The sequence below is a fragment of the Cervus canadensis genome, chromosome 14, assembly GCF_019320065.1.
Source record: "Cervus canadensis isolate Bull #8, Minnesota chromosome 14, ASM1932006v1, whole genome shotgun sequence".
In the NCBI taxonomy this organism is placed as follows: Eukaryota; Metazoa; Chordata; class Mammalia; order Artiodactyla; family Cervidae; genus Cervus; species Cervus canadensis.
This window is the reverse complement of record NC_057399.1, coordinates 11,622,408-11,645,453: the sequence shown is the minus strand read 5'-3', so window position 1 is coordinate 11,645,453 and position 23,046 is coordinate 11,622,408. Positions and strand designations below refer to the sequence as shown.

The 23,046-nt window shown below is 35.0% G+C and overlaps 1 protein-coding gene across 5 annotated transcripts in view; it reads left to right on the top strand.

The window, feature by feature from the left end:
• Positions 1-23,046, top strand: part of DCAF10 (DDB1 and CUL4 associated factor 10) — a 56,559-nt gene that overhangs the window by 855 nt on the left and 32,658 nt on the right. For 2 of the 5 annotated variants that reach the window (XR_006273028.1, XM_043487378.1), the window contains exons 2-3: positions 14,580-14,693; positions 18,633-18,681. The exons of 1 other annotated variant lie outside the window; for it this stretch is intronic. Coding sequence is in view for 3 of the 4 variants with exons in the window: in XM_043487378.1 (XP_043343313.1) it covers positions 14,580-14,693; positions 18,633-18,663 (145 nt within the window). In the remaining variant the exon portion in view is untranslated. The remainder of the gene's footprint in view (positions 1-14,579; positions 14,694-18,632; positions 18,682-23,046) is intronic. 2 more of the 5 variants (XM_043487377.1, XM_043487375.1) reach the window with 1 other exon arrangement.

Here is a 23,046-nt window from a genome sequence, read left to right as displayed (position 1 = left end):
TTGCTCCTCTTCTGGACCAGAGCTCTGTGAAGTGACTAAAGCAACCCCGGCAGGTTTGTCAGAGCCAGTCCAGAGCTAAGGTTTTCTGGTACACCGTAGATGCTCAGTAAGTTCGCTTTGAATAAATGCCCCAATCCCCCTGACACCCTAGGCGTGTTTTTCCCACCTAAGCTTTGTCAAGGGTATTGAGCCTGCAGAATCCCCGTTCCCTGTGCCCGACCTGCGCTGAGGGGACAAGTGTGGGTTCCTCCGTTCCTTTCCTCCAGTTAGATACTAAGATCCAGCAGAGAGATATCTCGTGATGTGGGCATCTGTGAAGTTCCCAGGCTAAACTACATGTTCTGTTAACGGTATCTAGCCTTTTTCTTGGATAATTAAAATACCATGTTTGGCCTCGGTTTACTTTGAGCTATGGAGAATTTTCAAAGTGATACCTGTTTTTTAAACTTTGTTTTTTGAGTACAGGAACAAGTTCAACAGCAGTCAAAGGAAAAACTTTACACAGGGTTCCACCATGAGGGGACGTAAATAATACAACTCTTAACAAATCAGGGCCTCTGGGTTCCTAGTCATTTGCTTAGTTATTCATTCACTCAGTCCCTCATTGAGCACATATTTGTTGAGCACTTGCTATGCTCTAGAGGCAGAGGTGGCAGTGGTGAGCAAAACAACAAATGGCATTGCGTTCATTAGTCTTGGGACCTATTGGTTCAACTAGACATTAATAAACATACTAGATAATTTCATGGTACATATTTACAGGTTGAGATAAAGGCTGGAAATAACCTGTTGTGGACTAGGGTGTTCAAGGTTTCCCTGAGAAAGTGACACTTAACCAAGATGGAAAGATGAGTAGGAGATAAATTAGTCAAGACAGTGTTGGGGAGGGGATAGAAATATTTCAGATGAAGGAACTGGTATGTCAAACGACCTATGTTATGTTAGATGATATGTTAGAGAAACCGAAAGACCATAGGTTAACAAAGGAAAAAATTGTGCTAAAGAAAGACATGAAATATGCTGAGGAAGGAGCAAAGTATCAGAATCTGGGGTCACTGAGCAGGTACACCCTATTCCATTTCACTTGCAAATGCTTTTTCTTAATATAGTAGTTGACTTGAAACAGTGACTGTGCACCTGAATACAGGGAAGATTGGTGAGAGGAGAAACTAACTATTCTGCTGAAGTTTATCTGTGGAACCTCCTCTCCTTACTCCTTCCTCCAACCTAGTGCTATTGCTAAAATTTCTCCCCAAATACCAGCAGTTTGTTCTTCATAACCCTTCTGTTCCTCTCTTCAGCATATCCCAGCTCCTTTCCTTCCAGCCTCCTACCTGTTCTATCAGGCCTTCAGAAGTAGTTGTTTCTACTCTTTGAAGGTGGAATTTTAGGTAGAGGGTGAGAGGGATAAGAATGAGTTATGACAAAGGAATTATCATTACCAGTACTATAAGAATGAGGAGTATATTACTGATAGTTCTTGTTTTAGTATGGGCTGTGTTTTCTTATAGTAACATTTTTGTGAAAGGTGGTACTTTATTTAGGTACTCTGATATTTCATGCAATAACGTGTAACTATACAATTACTAATTACTTACTGTAGAAAACCTAGGCAGTAAATGAAACTAAAATAAGCTAAATATCCTTCATGATCCCAGAGAGTAAATGGATATCTAAGGAATCTTTTTCTTTGTATATATCTTTTTTATTTGTTTAAAAAAAATTTTTTTTTTGACTGCACCATGTGCAGCTTGTGGGTCTTAGTTCCCTGAGCAGGGACTGAACATGGGCCATGGCAGTGAGAGTGCCGAGTCCTAACCATTGGACCACCATGGAGCTCCCTTTGTATGTTTAACATAAAAATAGAACCTACTGTTTTGTAGCCTGCTTTTTTTCATACATTATAAATTATCTATGTTACTGAATATATTTCTACAGCATTGTTTAAATTTTTTCATTAGTTAAAATAAAACCTTTAAACTGATATTTTAAATTTATGTCCTTATGGTAAGTCCTTAGAATGAGTAAAAGGTTATGAAGATTTTGGATTCCTATTATTAAACTGCCCTTTGTGAAGACTGTACCAATCCATATTCTTATCAGTCCCAATGAAAGTGCTTGTCTTCCTGTACCCTTGCCAGTATTGCACATTGCCATTCATTTTCATTTCTGTCAAGGTAATAGGTGAAAATAGTTCAGTGTTGTAATTTTTTAGTCTTCTGACTATATCTAATATGCCCCAATATTTAGAGGACTTAAAATGGTTTTATATAAATTGACATATCTTGTTAAATGAAATGATTTCTCATATCCTTCAGTTATATATAAGTTAAATCAGCTTACTGGATACTGTAGCCACTGTCAAGGACTTCTCAGTGCAAAAAGAAGAGGTGATACAGAAGATAATTAAAATTAAGAATTTTATAGAGACCAGACTAGAAATTTGGCACTAAGAAAGAAAAAGGAAGGATACATGGACCAGAAGGTAATCCGTAAAGAACTGTAAAATGTTTTAAGCAATAGCAGCGTTGTCAAGATAAGTGTGTCACCTCCTAAAGTGGCATTTTGAAAAAGGAATTTTGATAATATTTGCAATAATATGGACTTTCTTACGCTATCCTCTATAAGAATACATTAGGCACTGATGTAGAGAGAATTAGTGTATTGGAAAACAGAAGTAAAGAACTTATCCAGATTGCAGACAAGAGAGGCAAAGAGACTGAAAATACGAAGGAGGCTTGGTGACACAAAGCACAGAGAGAAAAATGTATACTGTGTATCTGGTCAGTTCCCAACAAAAATGCAGTAATAGGATAAAACAAACTTGAAGCCACAATAGCTGAGAACTTTCCAGAATTGAAGAAAGGTTTCAAATGATTTAAGAAACCGGACACACCCCTAGCAGGAATTCTCCCTTGCCATATAGGAAACTGTAGGACAACAGGTATAAAATAATAAAAGCCAGAGGGAAAAAGACCTTCAAAGGAGTAACTATGCAAGTGAAAGCCAATCAGTCATCAATAATAGTGTAAATTAGAGGATAGTGGTGATTACATTTCAGTATGCTGAGAAAAACTGCCAACCTGAATGTCTATACCCAGCAAATATGAGTTCTTTGTTCTTGTCAAAAACAAAGATGATATAAATACATAAGCATCCAATCAAAGCTCAGTAAGTTTGCCACCAGACCTTCAGTAATGGAAGTCTAAGTTCAGAGAGAAGAAAGTGTTTTCAGCTTAAGGTCTTGAGATATTAGAAGGAATGATCAGAGAAAGTGGGAAATTTGTATGTAAAACAATCTGATTTTGTCTTTTGGGATTAACAAAGATGTAGCTAAAATAGAAGACAACAATAGCATATAAATTATGAAGGGATGTTTGAAGTTCTTTATTTTTTTGAGGGAGAATTGTGATATATTAACTTTAGGCTTTAATGTGTACATATTAAAATTTACAGGGTAACCACCAAAAGACAAATAAGTGTATTATTTCAGGACTAGAAGAAGAAAAAAATTTGGAATGAGGAAAAACATATTCCAGAAGACAAGAAAGGGAAAGGGAAGAAAAGTAGAAAAGGTATAATAAAGCACAAAGAATCACTGAAAATAAATACAAATGTTACTAATTATAATATAGAAATACTAAATGTACTTCTTGTACATAAGATAAAGAGGATATGTCAAACACCTAAGCAAAAGAAAGCTGCTGAGTTATATTTAATATCAACAAAATAGGCTTTAAGGCAAAAAAATTACTACAGATAGGTTACTTTATATTCAGATCAATTCACCTGAAAAATAAAAAAATTCTGAAATTGAGTTTTTTAACTTATATACATCCAAAATTGATAACTTCAAGGAGAAAAGAGAAAACTTATCATAGAGTTGATTTTAATGTACATTATAGCATACCTCAGTTAATCAGACAGACACAGCAATAGTACCACTTCTAAAGAGTATGTATAGAGTACTGCATTCAGACCTGATGTTCAGCTAGTACACATTGGTTCAACCGTACCAGTTGTTAAAATATTAATATATATCCATGGTGGTTGAATAGTTAGTTACTGCGCCATGTCCAGAGTGCCCTCCTAGTACTTAAGCACCTTCCATAGGTTCTCCTAGAGTAACCCATTTGTGGTAACTAGCCTCTTGGGCGGAGAAGGCAATGGCACCCCACTCCAGTACTCTTGCCTGGAAAATCCCATGGACGGAGGGGCCTGATGGGCTGCCGTCTGTGGGGTCGCACAGAGTCGGACACGACTGAAGTGACTTTAGCAGCAGCAGCAGCCTCTTGGGAGATCCAGAGATAAAAGGAGCAGTCAGATGAGAGTAATGCCACCACTGGAGGCACCATCCAAACGTTGATTCTCTCGACAAAGTGTGAGCACCCACTGCAGGATAGCACCTGTGGCAGGTAAATGAGGCCGGTGGGATGCTTTATGGAGGAATACCTTATGGATACAGATCCCTAATCTTACCATTCTTACTGAATTTCACCTTTATTTAGAGGTATAATTTTGCCAAAAGCCACTGAATACATACCCACCATAGGTATTAATAACACTCACTTTATTAATGAACATGACTGCCAAAATGTCCTCTCTATATCAGAAACACTTGGTTGAGAGAACTGAAAAGGATTTGTACTCTGGTTTATGCTTTTAGCTGCTGTATTACATTATGTCTCATCTGGGCTGAAGGATTAGGTTTGATATCATTAAATATGATGTATCAATTATTTTGTCAGTTATTAATATAATTGAATGTAAAAATGAACAGCAAGCATTAAAAGGGTTAAAATTTTTCCAGTATACTTACTATTAACTGCAGCAAAAGCTAAAAAGAGGATTCAGCTCCATGAATAATTTTATTGCTATTAAGAGTGATTTTTTTTTTAACTTATCAAGACCACAAGTTACTTAAAAACTACCTTTTATAAGGAATTTTTAAACTGAAATATAGTTGATTTACAATATTGTGTTAGTTTCAGGTGTACGGAAAAGTGACTTAGTTATGTATTTTTTTTTTCAGATTTTTTCCATTATAGATGTTACAAGATATTGACTATAATTCTTTGTGCTACATAGGAAATCCTTGTTGCTTATCTATTTTATCTGTAGTGGTTTGTATCTGTTAATCCCCTACTCCTGATTTATCATTCCTTCCTTCCTCTTTTGTAACCATAAGTTTGTTTTATAGAATGACTACTTGTTTAATGTGGAAATTTTTGGAGGGTCTTTATGCAGTTTCCTATGGCAGTTCATGGTCCAAACAAAGGCATCTGGGTCAAAGAGATAATTATGGCCGCAATTTCTAAAATTAATAAATGTTTGGGGGTTACTAGAACAATTTGATAAACAATTTGAGTTAGAATTAATATCACTTGGCAAGTATTTTTATAACCTATAGGTTAGCCTATTTTTTAATGTTTTAAAATTTAAATTATTCATATGTAAATTTATATTACTATTGAACATTTAGTATTTTTTAATATCACACTTACGTAACAGCTGCCGCATGGGTTTTTTCCCCCACACACACACAAAGATGAGTTAAAAATTCCTCTCTTATAAGGCCACATATTTCAAAAGATTGTCATTAAATAGTTTCTCAGGATAATGTGATTGCTACAAATTAATAGCATGTATTTTCAAGTTAAATATGTATAAGTAAAAATTTATAAATAGCTCATAAGTCAAAGTAGAAATGATAATGGAAATTAGAAATATTTAGAACTAAATGAAAATACCACATCTCAAAAGTTGTGGGATATAAATAAATCTGTACTTAGTATGAAAATTATGATCTTTAATAAACTAGAAAGGAAGATAAGGAAAATTAATTAGCTAAGTATCTATCTCAAGAAATAATAACAGAATAGTGAAGTTATAACAAAGTAAATCTGAAGACAGCCAAAGGAAGGAAATACAGAAATACAGAGTAAAATTATTGAAATTCTAAAAATCAAGTAGAAATACTCAACAGAAAAATTTGCCTTTGAAAAGACAAAGAATAGTGAAACATGCTCATTAAATTGATCAATGGAATACCCAGATAAACAATATTTAGAATGAAAAGGGGGGTATAATTTCAGATGCAAGAAGCAGAGATTGCAGCTTTCCAGAAGTAGCAGAATAGGTGGTTTGGACTAACCCTCCAACTGAGAATAATTAGAAAAGCTACAGAAAAACATAAATATCTAATATAAGATATAAACAGTTATGTTTGAAGGGAGTAGAGAACTGAGGCAGTGAGGAAATTTCAGGGCCAAGCTCTGCAAAAGGAGGGTAGCCAGAGATGTGAATCCACCTTTTTAGCCAACTGAATGTAGCAATATGGTAGAAGTGAAAGATTGATTTGACACTAGAAAATATATTAATTGTAAATCACTACATTAACATATTAAAAGAAAACTATAGGATAATTTCAATAAATGTTAGAAAATATTTCATATACTTTAGCAATGGCAACCCACTCCAGTACTCTTGCCTGGAAAATCCCGTGGACAAGGAGCCTGGTAGGCTGCAGTCCATGGGGTTGCTAAGAGTCAGACACGACTGAGTGACTTCACTTTTTCACTAATGTATATTAATGAAAAAAAAAAGGAACAGATTTGAGGTAGAAGAGAATTTCCTTAATCCAGTAGTAGGAATCTACCAAAACAAACAAACCCTGTAACAAACATTGTGCTTAATGATGAAATGAATGTATTCTTAAAGATCAGGAATAAGACAAGAGTGCTTGCTATATAAACATTTCTGTTCAACATTGTTCTGAAGGTCCTAGCTGGTGCAGCAAAGAAAAAAATATTAAAAATAAGAATGCAGTTGTTTGTAGATGATTAATGATAATTGACAAAGAAAACCTAAAATAATATATGATAAATATTAGAATAAGATTGTTAGAATAAAAAATCAGTTTGCCTCCTGTACACCAGCAGCAAATGAAACAAAATTTTAAAAAGAACATTTACAAAAGCATAAAAAATATCTCAAGTACCCAGGAATAGATCTAATGAAAGATAGGCATGATCTACATGGAGAAAATCTCCATTGTAAATGGAGATATGCCATGTTCAAGGATTGGAAGTCTCCATATTGTAAAACTATCAACCCTATGCAAACTTTTCTATAGATTTATTACAACCTCCAAAATCCACAGGTGGATATGTGTGTGTATGTATAACTTCCTGTGTAAATTCTAAATGTATAAGGATGTACAAAGAATTGTTACAGTTTTCTTGCTAAGAATGTCTTAAATATGTGGAAAATTGCATATTATTGATGAGATGATTCAATGCTGTATGATATAAATTCTACCAGATTAATTTGTAAAGCCACTGCATCCTAATAAAAATACCAACAAGATTTTTTAGTAGGACCTGACATGCTATATCTAAAATTCATTTGGAGAAGAGAGTGTGACATTAGCTTCCCCTAAAAATGTTTATTAGGGCAGTGAGGGGGCCTTGCTTTGCCACTTGCCAAATCTTTTAGAAATTGTATGAAATAGAATATAGAGTCCTAAAAGAAAATCTATATATGATAAAGATGGCATTTACAAAGGTATAGGGTTTGATGTTGGGACAAATGACATCCAGTTTTAAAAGTTACAAATTATGCCATGTACAAAAATAGATTATATTAAAATGAAAAAATGACTATCAGTCTTATTGATCTCTTAATAGCTCTCTTGTTTATAATGTTTAATATTAAGACTTCCCAAGAATCATTGATTCATTACTTTTATGCATGAAAAGAAGACAAGTTCATTTCATGACTCTTCTAACAAAAAGAAATATTTATGCATCTTCTAAAATTACATATATTAATTTGAATATTTTTACTCATGGTAGTTAACTAACGCAGAAATCCTTCAGGTATTATCAAATTTTTGAAATCCAGGTACCTCACAAAAGGATTTAGGCAGACACTCTTTAAAGGATAATTTCATGATTTCTAAATATGGAAAAAATTTCAATTTAGTAGATGTTTCCCCTTACCATTTGTTCTGAATTTTAAAGTTTGCCCATTTAGAATTCTATCTTATGCACTTTCATCTTAAAGTGTAAACATCCCATGTGCTATTGGAATTATAAATTGAAAAGATTGCACTTTCAGAATTTCATTTGAAAGTAAAATCAATCAATTTCAATCCTAAATTGAAATCAGTTCAAGATTTCATTTGCTAGTAGATCAGTCTTTGCAGAAAACTAAGACAAAATCAATAAAAGACAATAGATTTTCAGAAATAAAATGGTGTTTGAACTAACAGACATAAAAGGAGAAATTGACAGTAACACAATAATAGTAGGAGACTTTAAACACCCCCACTTTTGATGGACAGATCATCAAAACAGAAAATAAGGAAACACAAGCCTTAAATGATACATTAGATGAGATGGATCTCATTGTTATTTGCAGGACATTCCATCCAAATGCAGAAGAATATACCTTCTCAAGTGCACTTGGAACATTCTCCAGGATAGACCACATCTTGGGTCACAAAACAAACCTCAGTAAATTTAAGAAAATTGAAAGCATATCAAGCGTCTTCTCTGACCACAATGCTTTGAGACTAGATATCAATTACAAGAAAAATGTAAGAAACACAAACACATGGGGATTAAACAACATGTTTCTAAATAACCAACAGTTTACTGAAGAAATCAAAAGGGAAATCAAAAAATTTCTAGAAACAAGTGACAATGAAAACATGACAACTCAAAACCTATGGGATGCAGCAAAAGCAGTCCTAAGAGGGAGGTTTATAGGAATACAGTTGTACCTCAAGAAACAAGAAAAACATCAAATAGACAACCTAACACAACTGGAAAAAGAAGAACAAAACACCCCCAAAGTTAATAGAGGGGAAGAAATCATAAACATCTGAGCAGAAATAAAAAGAAATGAAAGAAACAGTAGTAAAGATTAATAAAACTAAAAGCTGGTTCTTTGAGAAGATAAACAAAATCGACAAACCTTTAGCCAGACTCATCAAGAAAAAAAGAGAAGAATCAAATCAACAAAATGAAAAGGAGAGGTTATAACAGACAATGCAGAAATAAGAAGGATTATAAGAGACTATTATGAACAACTATGGCAATAAAATGGATAACCTGGAAGAAATGGACAGATTTTTAGAAAAGTTCAGTCTTTCAAGACTGAACCAGGAAGAAATAGAAATTATGAACAACCCAGTTACAAGCACTGAAATTGAAGCTGTGATCAAAAATCTCCCCAAAAACAAAAGCCCAGGATCAGATGGCTTCATAGGAGAATTCTGTCAAACATTTAGAAAAGAGCTAATGCCTATCCTTCTAAAAGTTTCAAAAAATTGCAGAGGAAAGAACACTTCCAAACTCATTCTTCAAGGCCACCATCACCCTGATACCAAAACCAAACAAAGACAACACAAAGAAAGAAAACTATAGGCCAATATCACTGATGAACATAGATGCAAAAATCCTCAATAAAATTTTAGCAAACAGAATTCAGCAACCCATCAAAAATCTCATACACCATGATCAAGTTGGGTTTATTCCAGGAATGCAAGGATTCTTCAGTATATGCAAATCAACCAATGTGATACACCATATTAACAAATTGAAAGATAAAAACCATAAGAGACTCTCAATAGATGCAGAAAAAGCCTTTGACAAAGTTCAGCACCCCTTTATGATTAAAACACTTCAAAAAATGGGCATAGAAGGAACCTACCTCAACATGGTAAAGGCCATATATGATAAGCCTACAAAAAACATTATTGTCAATGGTGAAAAACTGAAAGCATTCCCCCAAAGATCAGGAACAAGACAAGAGTGTCCACTTTCACCACTATTATTCAACACAGTTCTGGAAGTCCTAGCTACAGCAGTCAGAGAAGAAAAAGAAACAAAAGGAATCCAGATTGGAAAAGAGGAAGTAAAGCTCTCACTGTTCGCAGATGACATGATACTGTACATAGAAAACCCTAAAGATAGTATCAGAAAATTACTAGAGCTAATCAGTGGATTTAGCAAGGTTGTAGGATACAAAATCAACACATAGAAATCACTTGCATTTCTATATACTAACAATGAAAAATCAGAGAAATTAAGGAATCAATCCCATTCACCATTGCAACAAAAAGAATTAAATATCTAGGAATAAACTTGAATAGCCAGGAGAGATAAGAAAGGCTTCCTTAGTGATCAGTGCAAAGAAATAGAGGAAAACAACAGAATGGGAAAGACTAGAGATCTCTTCAAGAAAATTAGAGATACCAGGGGAACATTTCATGCAAAGATGGGCTCAATAAAGGACAGAAATAGTATGGACCTAACAGAAACAGAAGATATTAAGAAGAGCTGGCAAGAATACCCAGAAGAACTGTACAAAAATGATCTTCATGACCCAGATAGTCACAATGGTGTGATCACTCACCTAGAGCCAGACATCCTGGAATGTGAAGTCAAATGGGCCTTAGACAGCATCACTACAAACAAAGCTAGTGGATGTGATGGAATTCCAGTTGAGCTATTTCAAATCCTGAAAGATGATGCTGTGAAAGTGCTGCACTCAATATGTCAGCAAATTTGGAAAACTCAGCAGTGGCCACAGGACTGGAAAAGGTCAGTTTTCATCCAATCCCTAAGAAAGGCAATCCCAAAGAATGCTCAAACTACTGCACAGTTGCACTCATCTCACATGCTAGTAAAGTAATGCTCAAAATTCTCCAAGCCAGGCTTCAGCAATACATGAACCAAGAACTTCCAGATGTTCAAACTGATTTTAGAAAAGGCAGAGGAACCAGAGATCAAATTTCCAACATCCCCTGGATCGTCGAAAAAGCAAGAGAGTTCCAGAAAAATATCTATTTCTGCTTTATTGACTACGCCAAAGCCTTTGACTGTGTGGATCACAATAAACTGTGGAAAATTCTGAAAGAGATGAGAACACCAGGCCACCTGAGCTGCCTCTTGAGAAACCTGTATGCAGGTCAGGAAGCAACAGTTAGAACTGGACGTGGAACAACAGACTGGTTCCACATAGGAAAAGGAGTATGTCAAGGCTGTATATTGTCACCCTGCTTATTTAACTTATATGCAGAGTACATCATGAGAAATGCTGGGCTGGAAGAAGCACAAGCTGGAATCAAGATTGCCAGGAGAAATATCAATAACCTCAGATTTGCAGATGACACCACCCTTATGGCAGAAAGTGAAGAGGAACTAAAAAGCCTCTTGATGAAAGTGAAAAAGGAGAGTGAAAAAGTTTGCTTAAAGCTTAACATTCAGAAAACTAAGATCATGGCATCTGGTCTCATCACCTCATGGGAAATAGATGGGGAGACAGTGGAAACAGTGTCAGTTTTTATTTTTTTGGGCTCCAAAATCACTGCAGATGGTGACTGCAGCCATGAAATTAAAAGACACTTACTCCTTGGAAGGAAAGTTATGACCAACCTAGATAACATATTTAAAAGCAGAGACATTACTGCATTAAAAGCAATTAAAAGACATTAAAAGCAAAGCCAACAAAGGTCCGTCTAGTCAAGGCTATGGTTTTTCCCATGGTCATGTATGGATGTGAGAGTTGGACTGTGAAGAAAGCTGAGCGCTGAAAAATTGATGCTTTTGAACTATGATGTTGGAGAAGACTCTTGGACTGCAGGAGATCCAAGCAGTCCATCCTAAAGGAGATCAGTCCTGGGTGTTCATTGGAAGGACTGATGCTGAAGCTGGAACTCCAGTACTTTGGCCACCTCATGCGAAGAGTTGATTCATTTGAAAAGACCCTGATGCTGGGAGGGATTGGGGGCAGGAGGAGAAGGGGACGACAGAGGATGAGATGGCTGGATGGCATCACTGACTCGATGGGCATGAGTTTGAGTGAACTCCGGGAGTTGGTGATGGACAGGGAGACCTGGCGTGCTGCGATTCATGGGGTCGCAGAGAGTCGGGGTCGCAAAGAGTCGGACACGACTGAGTGACTGAACTGAACTGAACTGAAGGAGACAAAAGAACTGTACACAGAAAATTATAAGACACTGATGAACGAAATCAAAGATAACAGAAACAGATGGAGAGATATTCCATGTTACTGGGTAGGAAGAATCAATATTGTGAAAATAATTATACCACAGAATGCAATCTACAGATTCAATGAAATCCCTATCAAATTACCAATGGCATTTTTCACAGAACTAGAACAAAATATTTCACAATTCATATGGAAACACAAAAGACCCTGAATAGCCAAAGCAGTCTTGAGAGAGAAGAATGGAGCTGGAGGAATCAACCTTCCTGACTTCAGATGATGCTACAAAGCTACAGCCATCAAGACAGTATGGTAGTGGCACAAAAACAGAAATATAGACCAATGGAACAAGATAGAAAGCCCAGAAATAAACCCATGCACCTATGGGTACCTTATTTTAGACAAAGGAGGCAAGAATATACAATGGGGCAAAGACAGCCTCTTCAATAAATGGTGCTGGGAAAACCAGACAGCTACATGTAAAAGTATGAATTTAGAACACTTCCTAACACCATACACAAAGATAAACTCAAAATGGATTAAAGACCTAAATGTAAGACTAGAAACTATAAAACTCTTCGAGGAAAACATGGGCAGAACACTCAATGACATAAATCAAAGCGAGATCCTCTATGACCCACCTCCTAGAGTAATGGAAATAAAAACAAAAGTAAGCAAGTGGGACCAGATTAAACTTAAAAACTTTTGCACAGCAAAGGAAACTATAAGCAAGGTGATAAGACAACCCTCGGAATGGGAGAAAGTAATAGCAAATGAAACAACTGACAAAGGATTAATTTCCAAAATATACAAGCAGCTCATACATCTCAATGGTGAAAAAACAAACAATCTAAAAAGTGGGAAAAAGACCTAAACAGACATTTCTCCAAAGAAGACATACACATGGCTAATAAACACGTAGAAAGATGATGCTCAACATCGCTCATTATTAGAGAAATGAAAATCAAAACCACAATGAGATACCACCTCACACCAGTCAGAAGGGCCATTACCAAAAAGTCTACAAACAGTAAATGCTGGAGAGGGTGTGGAGAAAAGGGAACACTCTTACACTTTTGGGGGGAATGTAAATTGATACAGTCACTATGTAAGATGGAATGGAGATTCCTTAAAAAACTAGGAATAAAACCACCATATGACCCAGCAATCCCACTCCTAGGCATATACCCTGAGGAAACCAGGGTTGAAAAAGACACATGTATCCCATTGTTTATTGCAGCACTATTTACAATATCTAGAACATGGAAGCAACCTAGATGTCCATCGACAGATGAATGGATAAAGAAGTTGTGGTACATGTACACAATAGAGTATTACTCAGCCATAAGAAGGAATGCATTAAAAAAAAAAAAAAGGAGTGCATTTGAGTCAGTTCTGATGAGGTGGATTAACCTAGAACCTATTAATATAGAGTGAGGTGAGTCAGAAAGAGAAAGATAAATATCGTATTTTAACTCAAATACAAAATATAGAAAAATGGTACTGAAGAATTTATTTATAGGGCAGCAGTGGAGAAACAGATGTAGAGAATAGACTTATGGACATGGGTAGAGGGGAGGAGAGGGTGAGATGTATGGGAAGAGTAACATGGAAACTTACATTACCATATGTAAAACAGATAGCCAACAGGAATTTGCTGTATGGCTCAGTAAACTCAAACATGGGCTCTGTATGATGGATGGGATGGGGGAGGGAGATGGGAGGGAGTTTCAAAAGGGAGCGGATATAGGTATACTTATAGCTGATTCATGTTGAGGTTTGACAGAAAACAACAAAAAATTCTGTAAAGCAATTATCCTTCAATAAAAAAGTTTAAAAAAATGGTGTTTGTAAAAGGTTTATAAAAATGTAATTTTGTAATAGGAAAGGGCTAAAACAGGAAACAATACTAAAATCCGTAAAGGAGAAGGTTTAGTTTCACTAAAACTGGTTTGGTAGGATGTGTGCTAGACCTTTCAATGCATTTTAATTGATGCTGATGAAGAATTGCCTAATTTATATGATCTTTTCCTAAGTTGCCTCATTTAAGCATGTCTTTCTGAAGCCAGCTTTTCTCTTGTAAAAATATGTTTTAGGCTCCTTTGTATGCATATAAAGTTATCCCGTTTTAAGTGTTGCACCATTTTGCAAAGTATTACATACTATGGCTTATATAATCAATCTTCCTTTCATGTACATTTAGGTTACTTCCAATTTCTCCCTACAATGAAGCATATCTTTATATGTGCTTCTTTGTATTTGGAGGTTACTATTTCTGTAGATTGAATTTGCTGAGATAAAAGATATGCACGTTTAAAATTTTGCTAGATACTGGTACTCCCCATACAAGCTGCACCCAGCGTATACTTCACCATAAGGTATGAGAGTACTGTTTCCTCCTACTACTTGCAACAGTGCATAGTCTCAATCTTTTAAATATTTGCTACTAATGTGGACAGAAGTTATTCATCTATATCTTATATAGTCATAAATAGATGAATATCAATAAAACAAGAGAATGCTAAATAAACTAAGAGAAATGTGTCATTTGCTTCCAGGTCAGTGCTGACAGTTGCTTGTGAACAGACTGAAGTTCTACTTTTTGATCCTATATCTTCAAAGCACATAAAAACACTTTCTGAAGCTCATGAAGACTGTGTAAATAATATAAGGTTAGTATTACAGTGAGAAAGTAAACTTTATTAATGTGACCCAAAATATTCTGTCTTGGAAGTTAGTGAAAATTTATAATGCCTTGACCAGCAGTACTAGATGGTACACATTTGTGAACTGTGCAACTTATCATTTTAATTATAAAAATTACTGTTAACCATTTTGGATTGGATCTTTCTGAAATGCATTTTCACTTCCATGTGATTTTCCCTTTTCTCTTTGTGTATTAGGGCCATGATTATGAACCTCAGCCATGTATTTTGCTAGTCCTGTAATACTTTGGGGCAGTGCCATTGCTTAGCCTCTCTCACCACCAGCCCCCAGATTCAAACTGTTGAGGGGAAAAAACAGATAGGCACAGAGAACTTCTTTATTGTTTGAAGCTCCTTAAATTCTCAATAATGTGGGAAATAACACTTGTATAATTTGGTGGACTAATACACAGTCATTAAAATGATGATTACAGATGCTGCATATCACCATGGACAAATGCTTGAAATAGTACAGGTTAAAATCATAAAAACTATAGATATGACATGATGCAGAAGAAAAAGATTAGATAAAGTATTTTAAAATGCTTACAGTGGATGTGTTAGAATGAATGGATTATGAGTAATTTTCTGTTTTCAAAACTTTATATAATGAGATTATATGACTTTCATAATGATTACTTTAATCATCAAAAAGAAGAAATGCTCCAAACATATAGAACAGTAGATTAAATAGCACAAAAGATGCAGCTAGGATCTGAAACAGCATAAACATCCTTGTGGCCATATGGCCAGACTGGAACACACACAAAAAGCTGTTACAGAGTTGAAGACACAAGCCCACTGGGTTTTCAGGCTGGCACTGACATGTAGTAGTTTAGCTCCTGTGAGGAATCAAAAATGCTAAAGTATTTCATGTGAGGCAGGAACCAGAGCCAGAATTATTACACAAAGCCAGGGGTTTAGTTGGAATGTCTGTCCCATTTGTGAAAGGGTGAAAAAAGGAAAAAACTGTTAAATTACCTGGGGCTGTAGCTTTTAGCTGATGAAGATTTATTTAGCCTCATGACCATGAACTGAGTGAAGCCATTGCTGAGTCGGTGATTGAAGGTACATACGTGATAGCTCCCATAGCATCATGAAACTGGAGGCTTTGATCTCAGTGAGACCTAGTAGTGGATTTGGGTCCAGAAATCCAAATAGGACAACTATAAAATCATTAAATAGGAAGAGAGAAAGAAATTTTTGTTTTCATCTTTCTTACTCAAAAGGAGTCTACAACCAAAATTCTAAAACTCATTAAGATAATCTAATATTAGTATAACAGAATCAGCAACTGGAACAGGCATTTTCTCCAGATGAAATTACTTTTATGGAGTAGTCCAACAAAGACTTTATTTTAAAAAATAAATTATTTATTTTTTTTGACTAGGTAATACATGCACGTGGTACAAAATTCAAAGGTACAAAAGGGTAAACAGTGAAAAGTAAGTCTGTCTCCCACCTCTGTCCCCTAGCCACCCAGTTCCTCTTCCCAGAGGCAACCACTATTACCAATTTCTTAGTATCTTTTCTGAGATAGTTTATTATGCATGTACAAACATATATATACATACACTCATAGACACACACACACATATATATACTTTTATATAAATGGTACCATTCTACCTTGGCATTTTCACTTAATGACATATTTAGAGATCATTCCATATTTGTACCCATGGGATGATTTTATTCTTTTTAACGGCTGCATAGTATTCCATTGATTGGAAGACACTTTAAAGCATCTTTAGGATGCTCGAATAAGTTAACAGAAAAAGAAAAAAAGTTAACAGGTACTTTCCATTAATAGAGAGCTCAAAACTATGAAACAAAAGAGATGAAACAAGAATAGGTTAATATGGAAAAGAAGTAACTAGACCTTTTATAATTTAAAAATATAGTTGGTATATTAAAAAACTTAATAGATGGGATAATTATTACCCTGTACAATGCTGATGAGAGAATTAATGGGTTGGAAAATATTACTAAGAATTTTACCTAGAGATTAATTGAGATATGTAATATATCAACTACAGAAAAAAAAAGTTGCAGAGATTAGAAGAGAACTAAATTTTGAAGACATAAAGGCTGAGAATTTTTGGCATTGAAGAAAGACCTGAATTCTTGAATTAAAAGTAAAATGTAACGTTTAGTGGGTTAAACAAAGATAAATTCACATCTAGACAGGTTGTGATGAAACTCTAGGATATCAAAAGTAAAGAAACTCTTACCACCAAAGTTAGAAGCCAGATTATCTATTGAGGTATTACAATTAAACTACCTGGTTTCTTATCACCAGTAGTTGATGCTAGAAGAAAAAGGAGTAATATCTTAAATATCAGTACTAAGTCAAAATAATGTTTTATACCATTTCATATCTAGATAAATTCTTATTCTAGGATAAATAAATTTTAATATATATTATAATTATAAATGTTATTATTAATAGAAGATAGATAAGGATTTTAGGGGGAAGAAGGTGCATTTAAAACAAAGTTAAAATGAAAACTCTAGATTAGCACTATCCAGTACGATTATAATGTTAAATTAAAAATTGTGTAGTAGTCACATAAAGACACTAAATTAATTTTTAATAATTTACTTGCTCCAGTATGCCTAAAATGTTATTATTTCAACATGCAATCAGTATAAAAATTACTGAGATGTTTTACTTACATTTTTTTTTTCATGCTAAATCTTCAAAGTCCAGTGTATACTTTAAACGTGGAGCACATCTTAAGGCAGACTGGCCGCATATTAAGGACTCAAAAGCAGCATGTGTCTAATGGCTACCAAATTGCACAGTGTAGCTCTGGATGGTGACAACAAATAGCTTGTATGGGTGGAGGAGTTTTGTTCAGTGGGAAGGTATAACATTTAAGGTTCACATCATGTTTAGGAAGAGGATAGAAATACTAAGTAATTTCTGACTCTTTCAGAACAATTTATAATTAACTATATGATAAAAAAATTAAAATAATAAAAATTTCATTTATAGCTTTCAAACCAGCAAAGTGGGGCAGGGGGTGGCAGAGACTATTAAAAACTTGATCAGTAAACAGAAGGAAAGCTTAAAAAGTAAAAATAAAAAAGCAAAGGAAAGGAAAGATAAATAGAAAACAAGAAGTAGAAATAGGTCCAAAATATTAATAGTCTACATTTACATATAAATGAATTGATCTTCTTTATTAAAAGACAGATAGAAATTTGAATAAAAAACAAGATCACACATACTCTTTATGGAGATACCAAAAATAAAACTACCCAGAAATGGGAAAAGAAAATTGATGTAGGTTATCCCTATTGAACAGATGGAAGACCAAAGGCTTTCTTTAATAAGGATAAAGGGCAACTACATATTAAAAGAAAAATCCACCAAGCATATATATAATAATCATGAACTTGTATACAAGTTGAAATTAAGAAAGCAAAAATAGAATAATAAGGAATTACTAGTACATGTCTGTGGAGAAGGAAATGGCAGCCCATTCCAGTATTCTTGCCTGGAAAATTCCATGGACGGTAGAGCCTGGTAGGCTACCTTCCACAGGGTCGCAAGGAGTCGGATACAACTGAGCGAGACCTCCTCCAATACGTGGCTATAATCATAGTAAGAGATTTTAATACAGTTCTGTACAAAAACTGGTAAATCAACCAAATAAAAATTAAGTTGTAAAAGATTTTAAATACTTTGAATAACCTTTCTGCTAAAAACAGAAATGTTGGATAAATTTTTTTTAATATTGTTTTAATGTAGAGTTGAGCTGATAAGAAAGGAAGGACTCGTAGGGCCAAAAATGAAGTGGAAGCAAGAATGCAAAGAAGTAAACATGTATTCAGCTGGCTTTTACCCTGGAGGCATCTGCTAAATGCCTGTGACTCTTTGAGTTTCTGTTTTGACAGGTATGAGAAGTACAAAGGACAGGAGAGTTAATTCTACATCCAGTTCAAGGTGAGGAGTCTAGTAGAAAACTCTGCATAAGACTCGGGGCTACAAACTCTGCAAAGGGCTACAGTTCCAGCATAAAGGTTTTCTAGAAATAAACCACCTTGTTCATCTAGACTGTGGCATTGGGTAGAGGCATGTCAGAAAATCTCTGTAAATTGCTAACCACAAGCTAGCCTTCATGTAGCCTTCACACTGCCATATGGTCCAGACCCCTCCAGCCAGCAATTTTACATTGGTTCCAGCTTAGCAGTGCTGTGGGGTACCTGTAAGAAGAAACGCAAATCTTCTCTGGAGGAGAAAACTCAGTATTATAAAGTCAGTTCTTCCCCCAAAGTAGTCTATGAATTTAGTGCAGTTTTAATAAAAATCCCAACAGGATTTTTTATTTTTAGGTTTTAAAAAAAGGGTTTGTTTTTTTTTAACTTGATATAAAGTTCATACTTAAAAATAAAGCACCAAGAATGTCTGAGAAAACTTTGAGGAAGACTGAGATGATAAGAGAACCCACCCCTCCAGATATCAGACCTTATCTTAGGACAGGGATAAATTAAGTGACCAATGAAATGAAATAGAACTTCAAGAAACAGACACATGCATACATGAAAATTTGATTTATGACAGCAGGTTATTTACAAACTAGTGTGGGTAAATGGAAAAGAGATTGGTTTTGTGTGTGTGTGTGTATATATAAGATGAAAATGAAATTAGATTTCTACCTCATATCATAACTAAAAATAACTGCCAGTTTCTTTCTTTTTAGAAGAAATATAGAATATATTCTAAATACAACAAAGGATTCTTTTTAAGACACACCAAAAAAGTATAAACCATTAAGGATTGATAAAGTCACCTGTATTAAAATTTAAAACTTCGTTGTAACTAAAGACATAACAGTGTGAGAAGATGAGTGATAAGCTGGTGGGAGAAGATATTTTCTATGCACATAGCCAAGAAAAGGATTAGTATCCAGAATATATGAATAAATTACCTTAGAGCAAAATAGGCAGAGACTCACATAAGAGAAAATACCAATAAAATGAGCAATAAATATGGAATGATTTTCAAGCTTACTAGTTATCATGGAAATGCAAATAAAAATAGCAATATAGAAAAAGTATTGGCAAAGATGCTGAAAAATAGACACTTAGACAGTATTGATGCAGTATAAAATGGTAAAATTATTTTGAGCAATTTAACAATATCTGGTTAAAATTGAATATCAGTTGTTTAAAAGAAACCACATGTGAATAAAGCAATGTGTAAAGAAGTTTCATTATAGCATTGTCAGTAATAGAAGTTGGAAACAAATCTCCATCAAGAGGACTATAAATTGTATACTCATACAATGGAATACTATACATCAGTTAAAATAAATGAAATAGAAGCATCAGTATCTGAGATGTACCTCAGAAATTCAGGATTGAGCCAGAAAAACAAATTGTAGAATGAGCTGTACACAGTGTGATACCATTTATATAAAGTTTAAAAATAAATAAACATAAACTTGATGAGGGCATGTATTTGTTCTCTGCTCTATCCTCATCACCTGGAACTGTGCCACATGTGGGTGCTCATTAAATACTGACAAAATAAGTTGAATGCAAAACAAAACTAAATTGCTTATGGATGGATATACAGTTGTGAATTCATAGTATTAAAAACTTGCAAGTGGAGTAACGAAACAAATTTTGGATAGTGGTTCCCTCTGGGGAGGGAGGGAGGGGAATGGGATTGGGGAGGGATATACAGGGTTCTTTGATTGTGTTTGTAATGTTCAAAAAAAAGATCTAAAAGATAACCAAATGTTAAAATTTGATAAAGCTGGGTGGTGGGTATCACAGGTGTTTGTTATATTCTTCATAATGTTTCTAATATTTTACAATTTAAAAGTTTCTCATCTCAAAAAGAAAAGACATGTCAGTTTCTTTGCCCCTACTCAGAATGACCTCTGACTAATTTGCTGTTAGAATCTGTGTTCGTTTTCAGTATCAGTTCTCATCTGCTGCTGTCAGTGTGCTTGCTCTAGTACCTGACACTTAGAAATTTGGATTTGCTTATCTGTTAGAAAAACAGATTATGAAGCCATTTAGAAGTACATATCCCATAAGTGTTTAGAGTAAACATCAGAAAGATCCTCTGGCATGAGCTTAAGTGTGCATTACTTATTAATAATACTAACTTCCATTTTTTGAGTGCTTACCATGTGCCAAACCTTTTGTGAAGCACTTTTAATACACTATATTGTTTAATCCTCACAGTATCCTGATGTGAGACAGATATTGTACCCATTTTTAAGGAATGAAGAAACTGCAACTCAGATAAAGAGATTTGCCTGGGCTCTTACATATAGTAAGTGATAGAGTTGGAATTCATACTTAGTTCCATTAGACTACCTCAGTGTACTGTTCAGAGATACAGGCATGCATTTCCTATTTTGGGTCTAGATACTCATCTTCCGCATACTTAGTACTGTTTTGTAGTTCATTTCTTAGTTTTGAGGTTTGCTTATCTTGTAAAGTTAAAATATTGATATTTGTAGAGAGTATTTTCTATTGCTTCATGTGAAAGTAAAGGGGAAAATGTGTAATTTAAATTCTTAAGCCCATTATACAGTCTTCTTTCTCATTCATGAGGACTCTGTATGAGGATTTGAGTCCATATAATAATCAAGGTTCCCTAGTTATGAGGTTGCAAGAGGAAGTGGAGTTATTATAAGACTATTTACTTAGCGACATGGCAGTTAAAAAAAGGTCAGTGCCCATTTAAATATTCTAGGATCTTCTTTTCCTTCCTACTGTCTTTGTTGGTCTTTTTCTGATTGTTATATTTCAGACAGTGTAGGTACAGTCCTTATCATGGGGAACATGAAATTTCTGATCTTGTAAAGGATGTACAGTTTTGCAAGACCCTGAGAAGTGATATTAAAGAACTGGTCAAAATCATTGGCAAATGAGGATATGATAGAGTTAGACTAGTTACCAGTTAGAAAAAAGAGAATGACAGAATTGATGACATGATAGAAACTTCAAAGAATTAAGTGAATATCTCATAGGACTAAGGGAAAGGCCTTTGGGAAAATTGATGAAGATCTTGAATATTATACAGAAATGGCCCTCTTTTTATTATAGTACAAAATTGTGAAGTAAGGATGTCATATTCTGTGTCATAATTTCATTGGAAATGTTATGTAAAAACCCATACATTTAACTTATTCTTTTTCTAAAAATTTGCATATAATTAAGTGTAAAAAGGCTTGTTACATGATTTTCGTTTTAAGATACATTTCCCTTGTACAATGAAATGTTGGTACCAGTTTTAAGAAAATTCAATTTCAGTTGCTGTTATCCTTTACCAGTCATCCTCTGATAATGAAAACCTCAATTTATCCAGAGCTCCTACAGTCATATGTTAGAGTTAAATGGGGTCCTATTATATCCTAGGCTTCCTTGGTGGCTCAGTGGTAAAGAATCTGCCTGTCAGTGCAGGGGACACAGGTTCGATCCCTGAGTCAGAGAGATCCCCTGGAGAGGGAAATGGCAACCCATTCCAGTATTCTTGCCTGGGAAATCCCATAGATAATGGAGCCTGATAGGCTACAGTCCATGGGGTTGCAAAGAGTCTGACACCACTTGTCAACTGAGCACGCATTATGTCCTAGAGCCAGACATCCTGGAGTGTGAAGTCAAGTGGGCCTTAGGAAGCACTATTATGAACAAAGCAAGTGGGGGTGATGGAATTGCAGCTGAGCTATTTAAAATCCTAAAAGATAATGCAGTTAAACTGCAGCACTCAATATGCCAGCAAATTTGGTAACCTCAGCAGTGGCCACAGGACTGGAAAAGGTCACTTTTCATTCCAATCCTTAAAGAAGGGCAATGCCAAAGAATGTTCAAACTACCATACAGTTGTGCTCATTTCACATGCTAGCAAGGTTTTGCTCAAAATCCTTCAAGCTAGGCTTCAGCAGTGCATGAAGTGAGAACTTCCAGATGTACAAACGGGGTTTTGAAGAGGCAGAGAAACCAGAGATCAAATTGCCAACATTTGTTGGATTGTGGAGAAAACAAGCGAATTCCAGAAAAACATCTACTTTTGCTTCACTGACTGTGCTAAAGACTTTGAGTGTGTGGAGCACAACAAACTGTGGAAAATTCCTAAAGAGATAGGAGTACAGACCGCCTGACCTGTCTCCTGAGAAACTTGTGTGCTGGTCAAGAAGCAACAGTTAGAAGTGCACATGGAACACTGACTAGTTCAGAAGTGGGAAAGGAGTATGACAAGGCTGTATATTGTCACCATGCTTATTTAACTCATGCAGAAATGCTGGGCTGGATAAATCACAAGCTGGAATCAAGATTGCCAGGAGAA